Source organism: Callithrix jacchus, chromosome 3, assembly GCF_049354715.1.
Source record: "Callithrix jacchus isolate 240 chromosome 3, calJac240_pri, whole genome shotgun sequence".
Classification (NCBI taxonomy): domain Eukaryota; kingdom Metazoa; phylum Chordata; class Mammalia; order Primates; family Cebidae; genus Callithrix; species Callithrix jacchus.
Window position 1 is genome coordinate 147,738,117 of NC_133504.1, and position 16,887 is coordinate 147,755,003.

At 32.5% G+C, this 16,887-nt stretch overlaps 1 protein-coding gene across 3 annotated transcripts in view; it reads left to right on the forward strand.

Moving 5' to 3' along the window:
* Window positions 1-14,778, forward strand: part of GABRG1 (gamma-aminobutyric acid type A receptor subunit gamma1) — an 84,103-nt gene extending 69,325 nt beyond the window's left edge. For all 3 annotated transcript variants that reach the window (XM_035293789.3, XM_035293790.3, XM_035293788.3), the window contains exons 8-9: window positions 1,693-1,907; window positions 12,238-14,778. In XM_035293789.3, the coding sequence (XP_035149680.2) occupies window positions 1,693-1,907; window positions 12,238-12,504 (482 nt within the window). In that variant the 3' untranslated portion in view covers window positions 12,505-14,778. The remainder of the gene's footprint in view (window positions 1-1,692; window positions 1,908-12,237) is intronic.
* Window positions 14,779-16,887: the final 2,109 nt, after the last annotated feature.

Sequence of the window (16,887 nt, forward strand, 5' to 3'; positions counted from 1 at the left end):
TCAGGGTATTTTCAGTGGAGACATGAAGGGAAGAGGTGGTTATTATTGCCTTCACTATACCAAAGAGACTGTTGCTGCAATTCTTTTTATTTATTTTTCATCATAGATGTTGCCATTCTATAAATATTGGTCAAATTAAGAAGCATTTAGCTTACATTTTAGTACTTTTAAGAGAGCAAACAATTCCACTCATGGGGCCATATTTGCTGGGAAAAAGAATGAGAATTATGTAAGTTTAGTTTTTAAAAAGTATAGCATGTGCATCTGTAATTTAAGGGACATTAGATTAACTGTGGTAAGAACCACGCAAAGACTGATGAGGCACAAACCCCTTCAAGGATATACATACAGGGGTGGGGCCCTGGAGGACCTCCCAATTATGCATTCTGACTTCTCAAAAATAAAACGATTTACTCTGTGCTTTCAAAGCACTATTCCCTTGATATAACTGTGCCAGCATTCCTAACTTAAACATTAAGATTAAAAAGTAACTATGCCAAAGTTTGCTCCCATCCTATGTACAATGAAATGCCAGCAATTCTGGTTATGAAAATAGTTTCTGCAGGGGCAGAAGTGGAGAGTTTCGGAGGTCCTTTGGAAAGCCACATCCTTGTGTCCTGGAGCCAGAGGGCACGGTGTGTGTGGACAAACCGCTAACCTAAATGTCTCAGCCTTGACTTGAAGATAAATTCTTCTGGGCATTCACACAAATCGCACCCAAGCAACCTTTCTGTACAATATAGCTTATAATAAGACCTTGCTAAAATAGATTTTACCATTTTTGGTTATTGGAAGAGACAAAATCAAAGTTTTCCCTTTTACCTCAGAGATAATTGTTTCTGTAGAAAATTAAAGCTGTTTAAAAAAATTATATGGGAAATTTTACTTAGTTTTGTCAAAGACTTAAGACATTATCTTCAGTGTGACTCCAAATAACAAATTTCAATTTAAGGGAAAAAAGTAGGTTTAACTCAAGTTGTTATAAAACCAAAAGCTTTGTTAATTTGGATTAATTTTGACTGTATATATATGGTGGGAAATGTCAAATCACTTTCACTTCAATTTGAAGAATGTCTGTTGCTTATGTGAAAGTCTAGGGCTAGGTATTTCAAGGCGATACATTACAGTATGAGAGATGCAGTCTCCTAGCTTTCTCCTGTATTGTAATTTTAATTCCCAAGATTATCTAACATTTTAGATAGTTGCTGTTGGTCTGGCCATTGTATTCCAATAGAAGGTAATGAGAAGGAAAGAAAGGCATTCCTCCTCTCTTTAATGCTGTCTTTAGTTAGGATACTGTGTGTTGCTTACATTCTTGACGTGGTTCTCTTTGGCTAGATCCCAGCCTGTGGCCACACTTAGCTGCAGAGAGATGGCAAATAAAGTTGCTCTGGGCAACCAGAGACCAGCTAAATATTTGATGTTCTATTACAGTGGAGGAAGGAAGGAATGAATATTGGGCATCAACTTGCAGTCTGCAGTAATTTAAATGATTTGAACTCACAGAAACAAAGAGCACATTGTACACAATGTAGTTATGACTAGCAATAATTCATTCCGTTCATTCTGTAAATTACTAGTAATCATATTTTTTTCTTTTCGTTATTTTCATTCAAAATATTGCCAAATCAGATGGAAGAATAAATGTGTTCTATTGTTTTTCACTTTCTATTTTGTTTTCTGTCTCCATAGGTATCACTACAGTTCTGACTATGACAACCCTGAGTACAATTGCCAGAAAGTCTTTACCTAAGGTTTCTTATGTGACTGCGATGGATCTCTTTGTTTCTGTTTGTTTCATTTTTGTTTTTGCAGCCTTGATGGAATATGGAACCTTACATTACTTTACCAGCAACAAAAAAGGAAAGACTACTACTAAAGACAGAAAACCAAAAAATAAAGCCTCGGTATGTTAAAAAGAAAAATCTCTATTTTATAAACCCCAACTTACTTAGTGATACTGTTTTTAATATTCATGTGATTGTTTAAAGAAATAGGGATGCTTGAGACCCATAACCAAAGACAAATAAAGCTAAGATGAAACTGGAGTACCTAACATTGCTCACCAATAAAAGTGTATTTCTGTTTTTTAATATCTCCCATTGGATCACCGGTGTAAAGACTGGTTTGCCATGCTCTGAATTTTCCCACAAGTGGTAGATTCTTTGTACCTCAAACATTATTTGTGATTTACCTGTGATTCAATTTTTGTGTTAGGATTTGCATTTCTAACAAAATCACCTTACTTTTAGTGATGAAGATTCCTCTTTAATGTTAGTATCCAACTTTGTTTGAAAGTCATGACCACAAAGTTCTCTGTTTTTGTATATTTGTACTATTTTACTCTCATATCTCAATTATATTTTACCTTAATTTATATTACATCAAGTTTAATATATTAAAATGGATTCTACTAAGTCTAATATAGTCATGTATGGGATAACTGACTATGATTTTTTTTATATTATCAATTATAGCAACCTGAAAGTAATATCTAACCCTTGTTGAACGTTCCAGACACTCCAATGATTTCACATAGGCTTAGAGCAACCCTCTAAGTAGAAATTCAATGATTTGCACAAGGACATCCTTAGTAAGTGAAATAGCCAAGACAGACTTGGGTCTTTTTTGGTGCCAGAGCTCAAGCTTTTGACCCTTCCTTTACATATCCTGTTCTCACAAGGCAGAAAAGTAGATGTTTATGTTTTTTTTAATTAACAACAAAACAATTTCAGTAAATGCTTTCAAAGATTTCTTGCAAAATACTCAAATAAATGAGAATTGTATTGGACAGCTATGCATGAGTGGCAAGCTTGGAAGCCTACCATAATGTATATATAATGAGTTTTCCATGTTATCTACCTTTGTACATTCTAGGAGTCAGCGCATTTTTCTCTCCTCAGTTTTTCCATTGGTTTCTTTATAAAACTCTGCTATACTTTTAAGTTACGTTTTACTTTTCATGATATATTCCAAGGTCAAAACCAAGTATATTTTGCTTTCAGATACCCACAATATTCCAAGAAAGCAGAGCACATTGCTAGCAGTACAAATTTGATATCTTGTATTGTAGAATTAGGCCATGACTCCCTCAACTTGACTTATCTGTAGGATATATTCTGGCTCCTAAATGTACAAGTCAGAAGGCAATAATGTCAACTGTAATATCCATTGTTAAATTTTTAGATAAAGAAAAATGAAGGCTTTCTACCATTTTCCTTTCAACAAAGTCATGCATCTTCTATGGAGTTTCCATTTTTATCATTTATTCATCTATGTTTAATTATTACCTTGAAAGTTTTATTTCTGGAAATTTTCAATGGAAGTTTAAAATAAAAATAACTAAGGTAGAGGCCAGGCAATATACAATCTCACATGGATTCTCTAATTTCACTCTAAGAGTAAATAATTTAGGTACCACTATATTATTGAAGGACATAATCAAAACATGGCTACTCTAGAACCATAGCTAATCAGTTTGGCTGCAGCTCATGTACACGCAGCCACAGTTCCAATGCCACACTTACTTAAGGGAGTTGATTATTCGAGTATAGACTTTAATCTTATGATGTTATTTAGTCATTCATTTACCAAATATTAATTATGGACTTCCATAATCTAGGCATTGTTCTAGAATAGTTATTTTTTTAATCTGTATGTTAAGTCTTTAAAATTTAGCATCACCCGAGGTCACAAACTACTAATTATGGAAAGGCAAAGAATAAAAGTCAAATGATAGTATTGAAATACTAAGTGGCAAATAGCAACAGTTAAATTGAAATATTATAATTGACTTGAGTACTTGAGTACCAAAAATATTTTCTTTACTGCCATCTATAATGAAATTTGATAGTCTCTTTTCTTTGCTCAATTATGTGCTTTATGAGCTCTTTCAATCCTAAATGATATTTTGAGTGAAAAACCAGAATCAGTAATCAAATCTGACTCCTGGCATGGTTCTGTGTACAGCCATATGGTCTTGCTAATCAGGTAAATCATAATGTACTTTTACGAGGAATAGGCAGCTCCGTTTGCTGTTGTCTAAAATCACCCATTTAAGGGCTTTCTGGAATTTATGTTTTTCTTTTCTTGCAAGATATGGTAGCATCTTGCCATTAAACCTGTGTTAACCATTTGTGATTTCACCCCCTTCCCCTCTTTTCTTCCCTTTCCTTCTCCTTCCTTCCCTTTCCCCTGCCCCCTTCCTCCCTCCCTCCCCCTTCCCCCTCCCTCCTTTCCTCCCTCTCTCCTTTCTTTCCTTCCTTCCTCCATCCTTCCTTCATTCCTTCCTTTCTTCCCTCCTTCCTTCCTTCCCTCCTTCCTTCCTTCCCTCCTTGCTTCCTTCCCTCCTTCCTTCTCTATTCCCTTATTACCATATTTTTATTCTATTTTATTGTACATGTCAATGACATTTTGGATTGCTCCATATGCACATCCAATATATATTTTTATTATTAATTATTAAGTATATAATTCAGGTGTATTTGTGCCAACATTTATTTTTAAGAAAATCTAAGAAGTTAGCTTAATTCTGTTTAACTAAACAATCAAGACATTTTATGCAAAATGTAAAGGCAACAGAAAGGCAATAGTAATAAACCAGCCATTGCCAACTAAAGAGTAGTTTATGTTGAAACTTGAATATTCAGCCCATAGGCTATCAGAAATCTCAGAAAACCGTGTTGTACCTACTTCAGGGGCCTGCTATAGCCATTTGAGCATTGAAATTAGTTATTTTTAGTCTCCTGATTTTATTAAGATGTGAAATTATAGAAATTTATTTCACCAGCTAGGGACAAGACACTATGGAGGCAAAAAGAGATAGAATGTGTTCTTTGCTTTCAGGGATAGTTATATCCAGTTATGAAAAATATATCACAAATACAAACATAGTAAGATACAATAGAAATTACAGTCCAAGATAAAAATCAATTAAACCAAGAGTCTGTGAGGTAATTAACAATCAGATGAATAATTTCTCACATTATTTCAGAAGTAGGATATTTTTACAGCAAATATATTATATTTTATTATTTTTAAATAAGTACTTTTATTTAAAAAAATGTTCATGAAAATATAAAATATATTTTTAAAGGAAGTGTTCTTGTTGTAACAAACAAGTATCATAAGGCCAGACTTATGTGGCCTATGCCTAGCATCCCAGGCAATCTTCAGACATCCTGTAATATGGCCTGTGAAACACTGATCAGGCACACAGTGTTGAAAAGAGCCTTGTGTCAATTTGGGTCACAGTGGAGTGGAGAGGATTCATTTTATTTCATGTGTAAATAATTCATTCATAAAGCATGTAAACTAACAGAAGATTGGCAGAGAAAATTCCAGAGAAAATGTGGCTTCACTGAAGTAATATTTTGAGGAATAAATTGCAGTTTTTAAGACAACAAATTATGAAGAACATTTAAGATAGAACTATGTCAGCTGGATTGAGCCTTACATGTGAGAATAAAAAGGAGACTAGTATATGTCCCAAGCTGTGTTGTCCAATATAATAGCCACTACCCACATACAGATAGGTTGGGTTAAATTAATTAAAATTAAACAAAATGTAATATTCAGTATCTTAGTAGCACTACTCACATTTGAAGTGCTAAATAGCCACATGTGACTTATGGCTATCATATTGAAAAATGTAGATATAGAACATTTCTGTCATCACAGAAAGTGCTATTGGGTAATGTCGATCTAGAAAATAGGAACCTTAGGAAAGAAAATAACATATGTTGAGGATAAAAGAGTGGTTTATGGCCAGGTTGTACAAAATCTTTAATGCCATGCTAAGAATTTACATTTTGTCTTGTTAGCACTGGCAAGTTACATGTGTTTTTAAGCAGCATGGTATATTTCTATGTATGTTTTCAGAAGGTATTTAGAAATGGTATACAGTATATACTTCAATGGCAAAAGAGGCAGGGAGATAAATTTGAAGACTATTGCAATAATCCAAGAAGTAATATAATACTAAAAGCTGAAACCAAGATACTAGAAAGAAAATAACACATAACAAGTTTCTGGGTCCCCTCCACCCTGCCCCACCCCACAATCCTCACCCATGGCTCCTTTTCAGGAAAGAAAAAACTTTCATTTCTGTCAGTGCATGCCTATTGAATAAACATTTGTCTACCTCTCAGAGTACTAAAATAATGAAATGCTGTATCAATCCACAGTTTCACAACTTATAAAGATTATTTCTTATAATAGTATTTGGCAAAGCTCCCAGGAAGGATTATGTGATATTGGTGAAATGTGAAATACAGCAAGAAGGTTACTTAAACAATTGTGAAGAGTCAGTGTATGGTGGAATGTTTTCAATAGATAGTGTACCAGTTGTGACAATGGTCATATGATGCTTCATTGAAGTGTATAGACACCACCACCACCAGCTCATTTTTCTACCTTGGCTTCCAAAGAACACTCTTATTTTTATCTATACATTTATAGATATTTTTATTATATATTTATCTTCCTATTTAAAACATGATAGGTATTACAGCAGAAAGGGACCAGATTAATCATTGAGTTTAATTCCTATTTAAAAATTAATTTTAAGTATACCATGGGATCCATGCAGAGTACCACTTGTGATGCTGGAAGTGCTCCCAAGAAGAAGAAGAAAATAATTTTAACAATAATAATGGAGCATGGTTGAAACTAACAAACATAGAACAACTCATAAATGTCCAAATAAATAAAATTATCTACCTAGCACCCTTTGTCCCAAATCTTAGAATCAACCACATTGTAGCCATTTCTGTTTTCACATTCTGGTGATGATTGTTTTCATTGTACTTCTAATTCTTGCAGTACCAAATTTCAAGGTATCTATAACTTTTTGGTATAAGAGAAAAATTAGCTCTTTTGTTGTCTCTTATTCTCTCTCTCAATATTTTAACCTATTAATAGTTATTATACTGGTTAATTTTAAAAGTTTAAATAATATACTTAAATCTCTACTTCTGAACTTGTTATTAATTCTAGTGCCAATTTTATTATTATTATTTGCAGATAAATCTTTTTCTTACCTGAAATTTTTCATTATCATATTTTTATAGTGTAAAAATTTTCTTAAGGATCTATACAATTTTTGTGTGTTTTGATCTCATTTCTTTCTTCATTATTCAATGCTCTTTTGTTTTATTTTCAAGAGTGTTATCAATTCTTTGTTTTAATTGAATCTGTTTTCGCCTTGGAAACTACTGGAAGTTGGATTTTAGATTTCCTAGGTTCAGCATACATTCCAGGATTTCTTTTTATCATATTTTGAGGCATTTTTTTCTATACTATGAGCAGTTTTTTTCAAGATTTCATTTTAAAACTTTCAGCTTTTTAAAAATTTATAATAACCATATGAATTTCCGAGAGGTCTTATTTTCAAACTGTTCTCTCTTTATTTTTGCTTAAGTGGATGCATTATTTCCTCAAGTATTTCCGAGTGGACTAACTAGATGATTAATGTTGTCATATTTCCTAAAATATTAGAATCAGTAATTCCAGGTGTTCATTTGCACTTTTTTTCCTTTGTATTGTTCACTTACCTCAAAATTTCTTTGTAATTGCTTCCCAAATAGGCCCAGTATGTTTGGCATGCAACTGTCAATTTGCAAGCATAGATTTTTTTGTTTTAATTATACTTTAAGGTCTGGGGTGCATGTGCAGATCATGCAGGATTGTTACACAGGTATACAGATGCCATGGTGGCTTGCTGTATCCATACCCCGGTCATCTATATTAGGTATTTCTCCTAATGTTATCCCTCCTCACTTCCCCCAACCCCTGCTATCACTCCCCTATCTCTCCCACCCTGCAACCAGGTAGGTTTTCATGTGTGTGTTTGTGGGGCATGACATATGATTCCTTCCAAATATACACACATACATTCTAAATAATAGGATGATGGTCCAATACTAGGACATTCCAGTTCCAACATCAAGAGCCTTAATCTTTTCCAGGTAACTCTAGGAGTTATAGAGTTTAGAGATGAGCAAACTCCAACTGTCAGCATCTTTATTCTCTACATGCACGGTATGTTGAGCTATGGTTCAAAAGAAAGCAGCTGATCTGGAGGTGGACATTTAGCCATCACCATGTTTTCCATCCTATTTATTACTCCCATTCTGCCTTCTTTGTATTAAGTATCTCTGACATTTTATTGGGAAGAGTAGATTCCACAGTTTTGTTTTCAGTTTGCTGAGCCTTTCTGAGATGTGTCTTCTTTGGGTTTGATTTATCCATTGGCCTATTTACATCTGTTTTTTGTATTCCATAAATCTTTCAGAATTCTAAATGCTGATTGGCAGCTCCTTGTCACCAAGATTCACCTCCTGTCAATTTTTTCTGTTTTTTAGACAAGGTCTCACTCCATCACCCAGGCTGGAATGCAGTGGTGCAATCAAGGCTCATTGCAGCCTTGACCTCCCGAGATCAAGCCGTCCTGCTACCTCAGCCACCCAAATAATTGGGACTGCAAACGCATGCAACTACACCCAACTAAGTTTCCTTTTTCACCCTCTCTCTCTTTTTGTAGAGACAGAGTTTTGCCATGTTGCCCAGGCTGATCTCAAACTCCTGGGCTCAAGAAATCTGCCTGGCTCAGCCTCCCAAAGTACTGAGATTACAGGTGTGAGCCACCATTCCCAGATTTCACCTGTTGATTTTTTAATGTTGATGGGATAATCTCTAATTTTGGAACATCCCAACTTAAACAGGATTTGCAAAGGAGGGGTAAAGAGTGCTTAGTTTAGCATTTTCAGGTGCAACATTTTATATGGGAAATTAATAGTATATAGTCAATATTTTATAATATCATCAAACATTTGCTATTCATATTACTAATATTTAATAATTTTAAAGACTAGCAGACGATTTAAATAATACTTATCTGTAAATGCAGATTTATTTATCACAATATTTATTTGATATTAGTATAACTTCATACTTAAAATATATTTTACTAATATATAACTAGACCAAGATATATTCTTAATAGTGAAAATGGGATAAATTTTTCAAAATAGTAAGCTCAGCTATAGTCATAACAATTTTTGAAATTTTAAAAAAGTATATTTTAAAAATTGTTTCATTTAAAGTAGTATATTCTATTCAATTGTGTTGTTTATTTTTAAATTGCTTTAACTGATTTATTATTTTTTAATGTTTGCTTTTTGGGGGGAAGCAGTGTCTATAACTGAGAAATTAAGATGGGTAGCATAGTCGAACTTCAGATATATAAGACTTGTACTGTATATATTTTTCTGATTAATTTCTCAGTGGTTTCCAGGTCAGAAATCTGGGTTGTATCAATATTTTATTTTATTGATACTGTGTTAGATTTTTGGCTATTTTTTTATTGCATTTTAGGTTTTGGGGTACATGTGAAGAACATGCAAGATAGTTGCATAGGTACACACATAGCTGTGTGATTTGCTGCCTTCCTCCCCTTCATCCATATCTGGCATTTCTCCCCATGCTATCTCTCCCTGACCCCCCCATCCCTCCCCTATTCCCCCTAATAGACCCCAGTATGTAGTGCTCCCCTCCCTGTGTCCATGTGTTCTCATTGTTCATCACCCGCCTATGAGTGAGAACATGCGGTATATGATTTTCTGTTCTTGTGTCAGTTTGTTGAGAATCATGTTCTCCAGGTTCATCCATGTCCCTGCAAAGGACACAAACTCATCATTTTTAATGGCTGCATAATATTCCATGGTGTATATGTGCCACATTTTCCCAGTCCAGTCTATCATCGATGGGCATTTGGGTTGGTTCCAGGTTTTTGCTATTGTAAGCAGTGCTGCAATGAACATTTGTATGCATGTGTTCTTATAGCAGAACAATTTATAGTCCTTTGGATATATACCCAGTAATGGCTATTTTTCTCAACATGTATACAGTCCATTTCTGTTTACTTTCGTCATTCATTGAAGTGTAGTTTCTTCCAATTCATAAACTTGAGTTTTGAAAGGATGGGGGTAGGGGCAGAAAAATCTAGAAAACTGCAAATTTAAAATGTCTTTGCAACAGAAACTCTCCATGATACTGCTCACCAGAAATCAGTTCATTTTTTTTAAGTAGACCACCTTGCATTTTTTCTTCATTTTGGTGCACTAAAAATTTAATCATTTATCTCATGAACAATTAATATACTCTGAAAGACACACCATATTTCCACTAATGATAATTTTGCTTCATTTATGAAATGTGTTTTCTACCACATAACCTTCAAATTGCCTGCTAACAATTTTTAAAAATTAATTTTAATTCGGATTAGCATATGATCATATGCTATTCAAGTGCTAAGTGACAAGGAAACGGATACCAATTTGTCTCCCTCCCTCTCTCTCTCTCTTTTCTTTTTACATGATTTTAGTGCTCCATTAAAATTTAGGAATGTAGTCAACTATCCCCAAGTTACATCCTCAAAAAATCTGTCATTAACATTTAATAAGATACTGCCTCTGCTTTTTATGACATAGTTAAGCAAGTTTAATCATGAACTTATTTGTGTTTATGGCATTTCTCCTTATATTCAAGGTGCACATTTTATCTCTAATAGTAATATTGTGACCTGAATGATATTTTTATCTTTTAAAAATATTACTAAATGTGAATATTTGTTTCTTTTTGCATCTACTGAAGCTTTAACATTTGGTGACTTAGATTTTATGTTTCTTTTTAGAAACAAAATGGACATGAGCATGGGTTCAAGTTGCAAGATATTTTAAACTTTAGTTTATTATTGTAAAAATATTTTTTATAAATTTTTTAATTTTGTTGATCTATTTCAAAATTTAGGATGACAACATTTAACAAACATTTGCATTAGAAAGGCTGTAAGATCTGGTTAAAAACATTTTATATATTTGGGACTATAGTGTTTAGATAGTGAAATTGCTGATTACAATAAGGTGTAAGATTTTCATCTTAAGATAATCCCCAAGATATGTGAAGTTCTGAAAAATGAATTACTAAAACTGAAATCTTTATATTTTACTTGTAAGTTTGTTAAAGTAGTCATTAATTTTTTTCCAGTAATAAATTTTTCTGTGCTCTAGGACTTTGTTGTTGTTTCTATTGTTATTGTTAGTATTTTTATCTTAGCACGAATTTTATGATCAATTGTGATATAGCCTCGTCAGGAATAAACAGTAGCAATTACAACAATAATGGTGTTACCTACTGGCAGGTGATTACTTGCTATATTTCAAACATTTTGCTTTATGTTGTGTGTCCATCATCCCATTTAATAATAAAACAAATCTACAGTATTTGTATTGTCATTTTTATACAGAGGAAAACATAGTAGCAAATGAACAGCTGTATTTCAGTTTACATTTATACAACTTTACTGGGCAAAGCTAGAAATTTGGCACATGTTTGATGGAGGTGCTTGCTTTAATGTTCTATATTATTCTCACTTCATCAAATGTGTAATATTTTCACTTTTTAATTATTTGAGTATTATTCAAAATCAAGTATTATAGAAAGTTAATTTAACATGTTCCAAATAAAGCTGCTAATAATAGTAGCTATTATTACTGAGCATGATGGAGCATTGATCCCTTTACATAAGCTGTGAAATATACTTATCATAGCTGTCACAGAAATTAGGTGCTAATATAATTCCAGCTATGAAGACAACTACATTGGTAGAATGAGGAGAATTTGAACACCAGTTGTTTCCAATTCTGCGTTTTAAATTCCTGCACATCCTCTTTCCCAAATATAGTACCTGTGCGTACCCATCACAAGCCCCATAATTTTTTTGCTCATTCATAGCTTCTCAAACCTTTTGTATTATCAAAATGTCTTCTTTGCTATTTATTCTCATTTTTATTAAAGTCAATAAATAATATATAACAGCAAAAAAAGACATGCAGCACTGTTAATATTTTAGTGTAAAATATCATAGAATATACAGTTCATTTTTTTGTTAGAATTAGATTTGTGATAAATAATAATTTGATAGGTCAACTTTCTAAAGGGATAAAATGTATTTTATTTTTCAGGGCTATTTCATTTCTGCATAATAGAATTTGACGCATGTTCTGTTGCAAAGTAAATTATAATATAAAAATATTTTCTAGCTGAAAATACTGATTTTTTGAAATCAAGATTATTTTCATTACATATCAGGCTCCTAGAATTTGCCTTAAGGGAGAAAATTGATCTTTCCTTATGCTCCTTTTTTGGTGTCAAAAATTTATTTATTATATTTCTCAGGTGTCTCCCGGTCTCCACCCTGGATCTACTCTGATTCCAATGAATAATATTTCTGTGCCACAAGAAGATGATTATGGGTATCAGTGTTTGGAGGGCAAAGATTGCGCCAGCTTCTTCTGTTGCTTTGAAGACTGCAGAACAGGATCTTGGAGGGAAGGAAGGATACATATACGCATTGCCAAAATTGACTCTTATTCAAGAATATTTTTCCCAACAGCTTTTGCCCTGTTCAACTTGGTTTATTGGGTTGGCTATCTTTACTTATAAAATCTACTTCATGAGCAAAAATCAAAAGAAGTCTGACTAAATTCAGTAGAATCTTCTGTACTTCAGTAACTTGAAGTTTAAATTTAAAATGCAGAGAAACCAATGGTTAAAATATGGGTAGTATTGTAACTATTTTAAGGCCTTCAGAAGTAAATAACATAGCAGCTTTTAAAAATGGATTAGTTGCAAAATCCAGTAGGTTAGAATACTCACATATTTTTACTTAAATTTTCTTTACTTATATGTTACTATAATTTTGAATTCCTAAGTTCTCTGATTTATGTTTTAAAGTTGGATTGATTTTAATATATATTTTGTTTAAATATGATCTACATTTCTTGTAATTTGAGTCTAAAGACTAATATTTATGTAGAAACTTTTTGCCAAAAAAGACTTTTAATTTTTTTTCTTGCTTTTTATTTGTTTGCCCTGCTTGAAATACAGTTACTTAATAACATAAACCATAGTTTTCTTTGATTCATTTCCAAGATACTTTATTCCCAAGAAGAAACTGATTTATTTTTAACTTATCAATTACAGAAGATCTATAAAGAGGACAATTTTTACCTGTTTTAAAATCCAGTCCATTTTCTAACACAGTATTAAACAGAACTCCAGTTATATTTACTTAGGTGATTTGCAAACTTGGAAGGAAGCCACCAAAGTCAATTTTTGAGGCTGCAAGATAAAGAAATCAGACAAAATCTAGCCATTTTATTCTCTGCTTCATAGCATTAATAATAGATGATGAGGTTAACACTGAAATATTAAACCAATGCAAATTAAGTGCAGTGAGAAATTATTATTTTTCTTTATGTTTAATGAAAGTGTTGCAGACCCCAAAATAACAAAAATATTGATAAACAATGCTTTTATTTACTAGTGTCGTGAAAAATTATTACCTGTCAAACTTGAGTTGCAGGTCATATTGAGAACAAAATCTTAAATATGTGCTATTAGCATTGTTTTTAGACTAATAATATTCAGAAAACACCTGCATTACATATTGCCTCTTCTGGCTCCAAAGTTCTGAATCCTGTCAATTTCAATATAACATTATATATTGTTATAATATTTTTTTCTGCTAGAAAATTAGAGAAGCCTCAAAATCATGTGAAAGAGGGAGTTTTGTTAGAGGCATCTTTAATGAACATGAGTGTGAGAACCCTCTAAATTTTTAGAGTTTCACAGGATGTAAAATCTATCAGTTAATAGTTTTCAAAATGTCTCTTCTGTTAAGAAGAGAGTTCAATTTAGGCTTCAATGGTTATAATCCTGTAAGTAGTTTGACATATCAATTGTTTATGAGATTCATCACATAAATTTCTGGAGAACTACCAGGGTTAGCTTGGAAATAACCTTTAAAAATTGTTTCTGTTGCCAAGACCAGTGATCATGATGTAGAGTTTTATGATCACGGCCTAACTTATTTAAGGTTTGGAAGGGGCGGGTATCCTGTAACCCGTGCAATTGACACTCTAGTTTTTAATGTTATAATTCTGCCATATCGTTAGTGAATCTCTGGCATGGTTAATACATATGAATTAGAAATATATAGGTTTTCTTTATTTTTAATTAATTATTGTTTACTTTGTGTTCCCTGCTAACTCTGAACTTTTTCACTTTCTCATTAAATTCTGAAAAAAATAAGCATGAATCAAATGATAATGCTCAATATCCACTGACACTGCTTTTTCTAGAATGAATAGCCAAATTAAACTTTGGCCATCTATATATTCATTTACACATTATTCATACATTCATTTAAATAAAATTGAGTACTGATGGATGTTTTTAAAGTTAGGCATTCATTTAAGTATAAATAAAAAAGGACTCATACAAAATAAAATACTTCACTAAAATATTGTATGGCTATTTTTATGTTTTAAACTGTAGCTTACTCATTATCATGAGACAGTTTTGATTTTGGGACTCTTTCAAGTGTATCTGAGCATGACTATATTTTAAAATACTTAAAAGTGCTTGATATAAATAGCGTTCCTTCTGAAACACAGTTCTATGTAAAAGAAAAAACAAATAGCTTTGATTTTCTTCTTGGTGTTTCATTAACTTGGTTTTAAATGTTGACAATATTTACAAGTGGAAATAAAATTTATAAATATATGAATGATGCCTTTCCTTGTATATACCATCAAGCAAGCACTTTGTTTTCAAAGCAAGTGGTACTTTGATTAGTTGTATGTAAATGTGTGATCAGAAAAAATGGTGTACAAATCTTGTTTCTAAAAATAAGAATAAAAAGGTAAAACTGCATTTAGACTCCTTTTTCAAGAAATCAAATACAGCTTTTTTTCAAAGCTGATTTAGTCCATTTCCTGTTCCTCTATTCCAAGTATAAATTTAACCAGCTTGAGAAATAATTTTTAAAAAATCTTTCCCTTTTTCTGGGGAGTTATACCATAATTTATTGAATTAATGGAAACTTGAATTTCTTGGATGCTTTAAATGTTTTCAACACTAACATAGACCCTAAAAGTGGACATAAAGAATTGGGAATGATAACTGAAGCACAAGAAATAGGATCATTTGTAAAAATGTTTGTTTATATAGACCTATTCTCTAAATATGTTACCAGGATCTAGAAATTCTGAGAGGTGAAAATGTGTTTGGCATAATTTTATTCTCTTAGATCTACAAGGACAGGGTCATATTTTATTTTATTTATCTTTGAATTCCATGGCCAAAATTAGGCTCACTTGAAATTAATTTTTGTAAAGCCAAGTAACTCCAGGGAAAAAATTTTTTAAAATACATAGATTACTTGAGAATTTAGCAGAGATAGGGAAAGATGTCCCAGTAAGTCTAACTGAAGTTTTGATATATGTAGGAATTAGCAATTCCTTGGAGGCATTTTATTTTAAGCTGAAGAGAGATTTAAGTTTTTAAAATTGATCAACTTAAAATTAAAGCACAGTAGATGTGTATAAATATAACAATCTTAAAGATTATTTTTTTATTTGTGTTTCCATATTCTGGCATTAATATATCACCATAAAATGGACCGTTTTGTCTCAAGAGCAATAATAAAATTGAAGTCTGCATTCATGCCAATTCAGCATCAAAAGAATGGCTGAGAGTTCTTTCACACCAAGGGCCCCACAATTATAAGTGTGAAATTGTATTCCAGGCCAAAATGTTGTGAAAAATGCACAAAACACTTTGATTTTACTAGAGAGGAGCTTTAGATAAGATGATTTTAGTAGATTAAAATAAATAACCAGTATTGAGGTAAATGTATAACAGATGAATAGATATATACATAAAATTTTCAAAGTTCTATACCAGTGCCTATTTTTACTCTAGCAAAATTTCCTGCAACAAGATACTACATTGGAAATTATTTCACTGGTCTTAGCACTGGGAATGAAGTTAACCATTAGACACTTAATGCTTTACTGCTTGTCTCACCAGAAACATTTATTTCTGACCTACCTAGTTTTCTTTATATCATCAAATTTATTCAGTTTCTCAGTGCTATACCATATGACAGCAACACATACTCGGTATTCCATTTCTGTTGGCCATTCTTTATTGCTTTTTACTGCTAGGGAGGTCTTGCCAGGCTTCTATACAGTTACAAAAACCATTACCAAGTCTTTATAAAGGACTTTCCAAATGGAGTTTTCACACTATTAACCATATTGCTCTAGTTGATTTAAGGTCAGTTCTGACTTTTTGTGTTTGCATTTTGGAAGTGAGGTAACCTTATTTAAATATTTATGCACACTTTCTGTGTACAAAGTACTGTTCTAAATACAAAAGGAAATATGAAGATGAACTTTCAAGGAAAATATAATGTAGTCAGAGAGATGAGAGGATTAGTTACACAATTTAAGGGAGGGAGGATATCTCTGGGAAGGTTTTGGAGAGGATATGTGTTTAGGGATAGGAGATTGGGGATTCAATAGGTGAGAGGGACAGATGTCACAATTTCCAATTGGATAAACAGCTTAAAACAAAGAATCAGAAGCATGAGCACAAATGAAAATTCCAATTTCTTTGGAAAATTCATATAGAGACAATGAAAAGTTAGGTTAGAACAATAAACTGAGAAGCATGAATGTGGACATCAGGAGGTTAGGTAAAATTATGAAGTCATAAAGAGTTCACAGAGTTCCTTAGTACAAAAGAGACATTATTAAAATTTCTGCAGAAGTTTTACTTATTGGTGCGTGATAGTTTGGAGTATAACAAGCCAGTTAAGAATACAAGTTTATAGTGGATAATATGAGGATGAAATCAGTACTCTTATGACAGAAGTCTTCAGTGGAGAGAGGGAAAGATAGCTCCAAACAGAAAGAAAGACATTAAGCTTTCTTAATCAACAGACATTACTGAGACACATGGTGCGTTGGGTGGAAG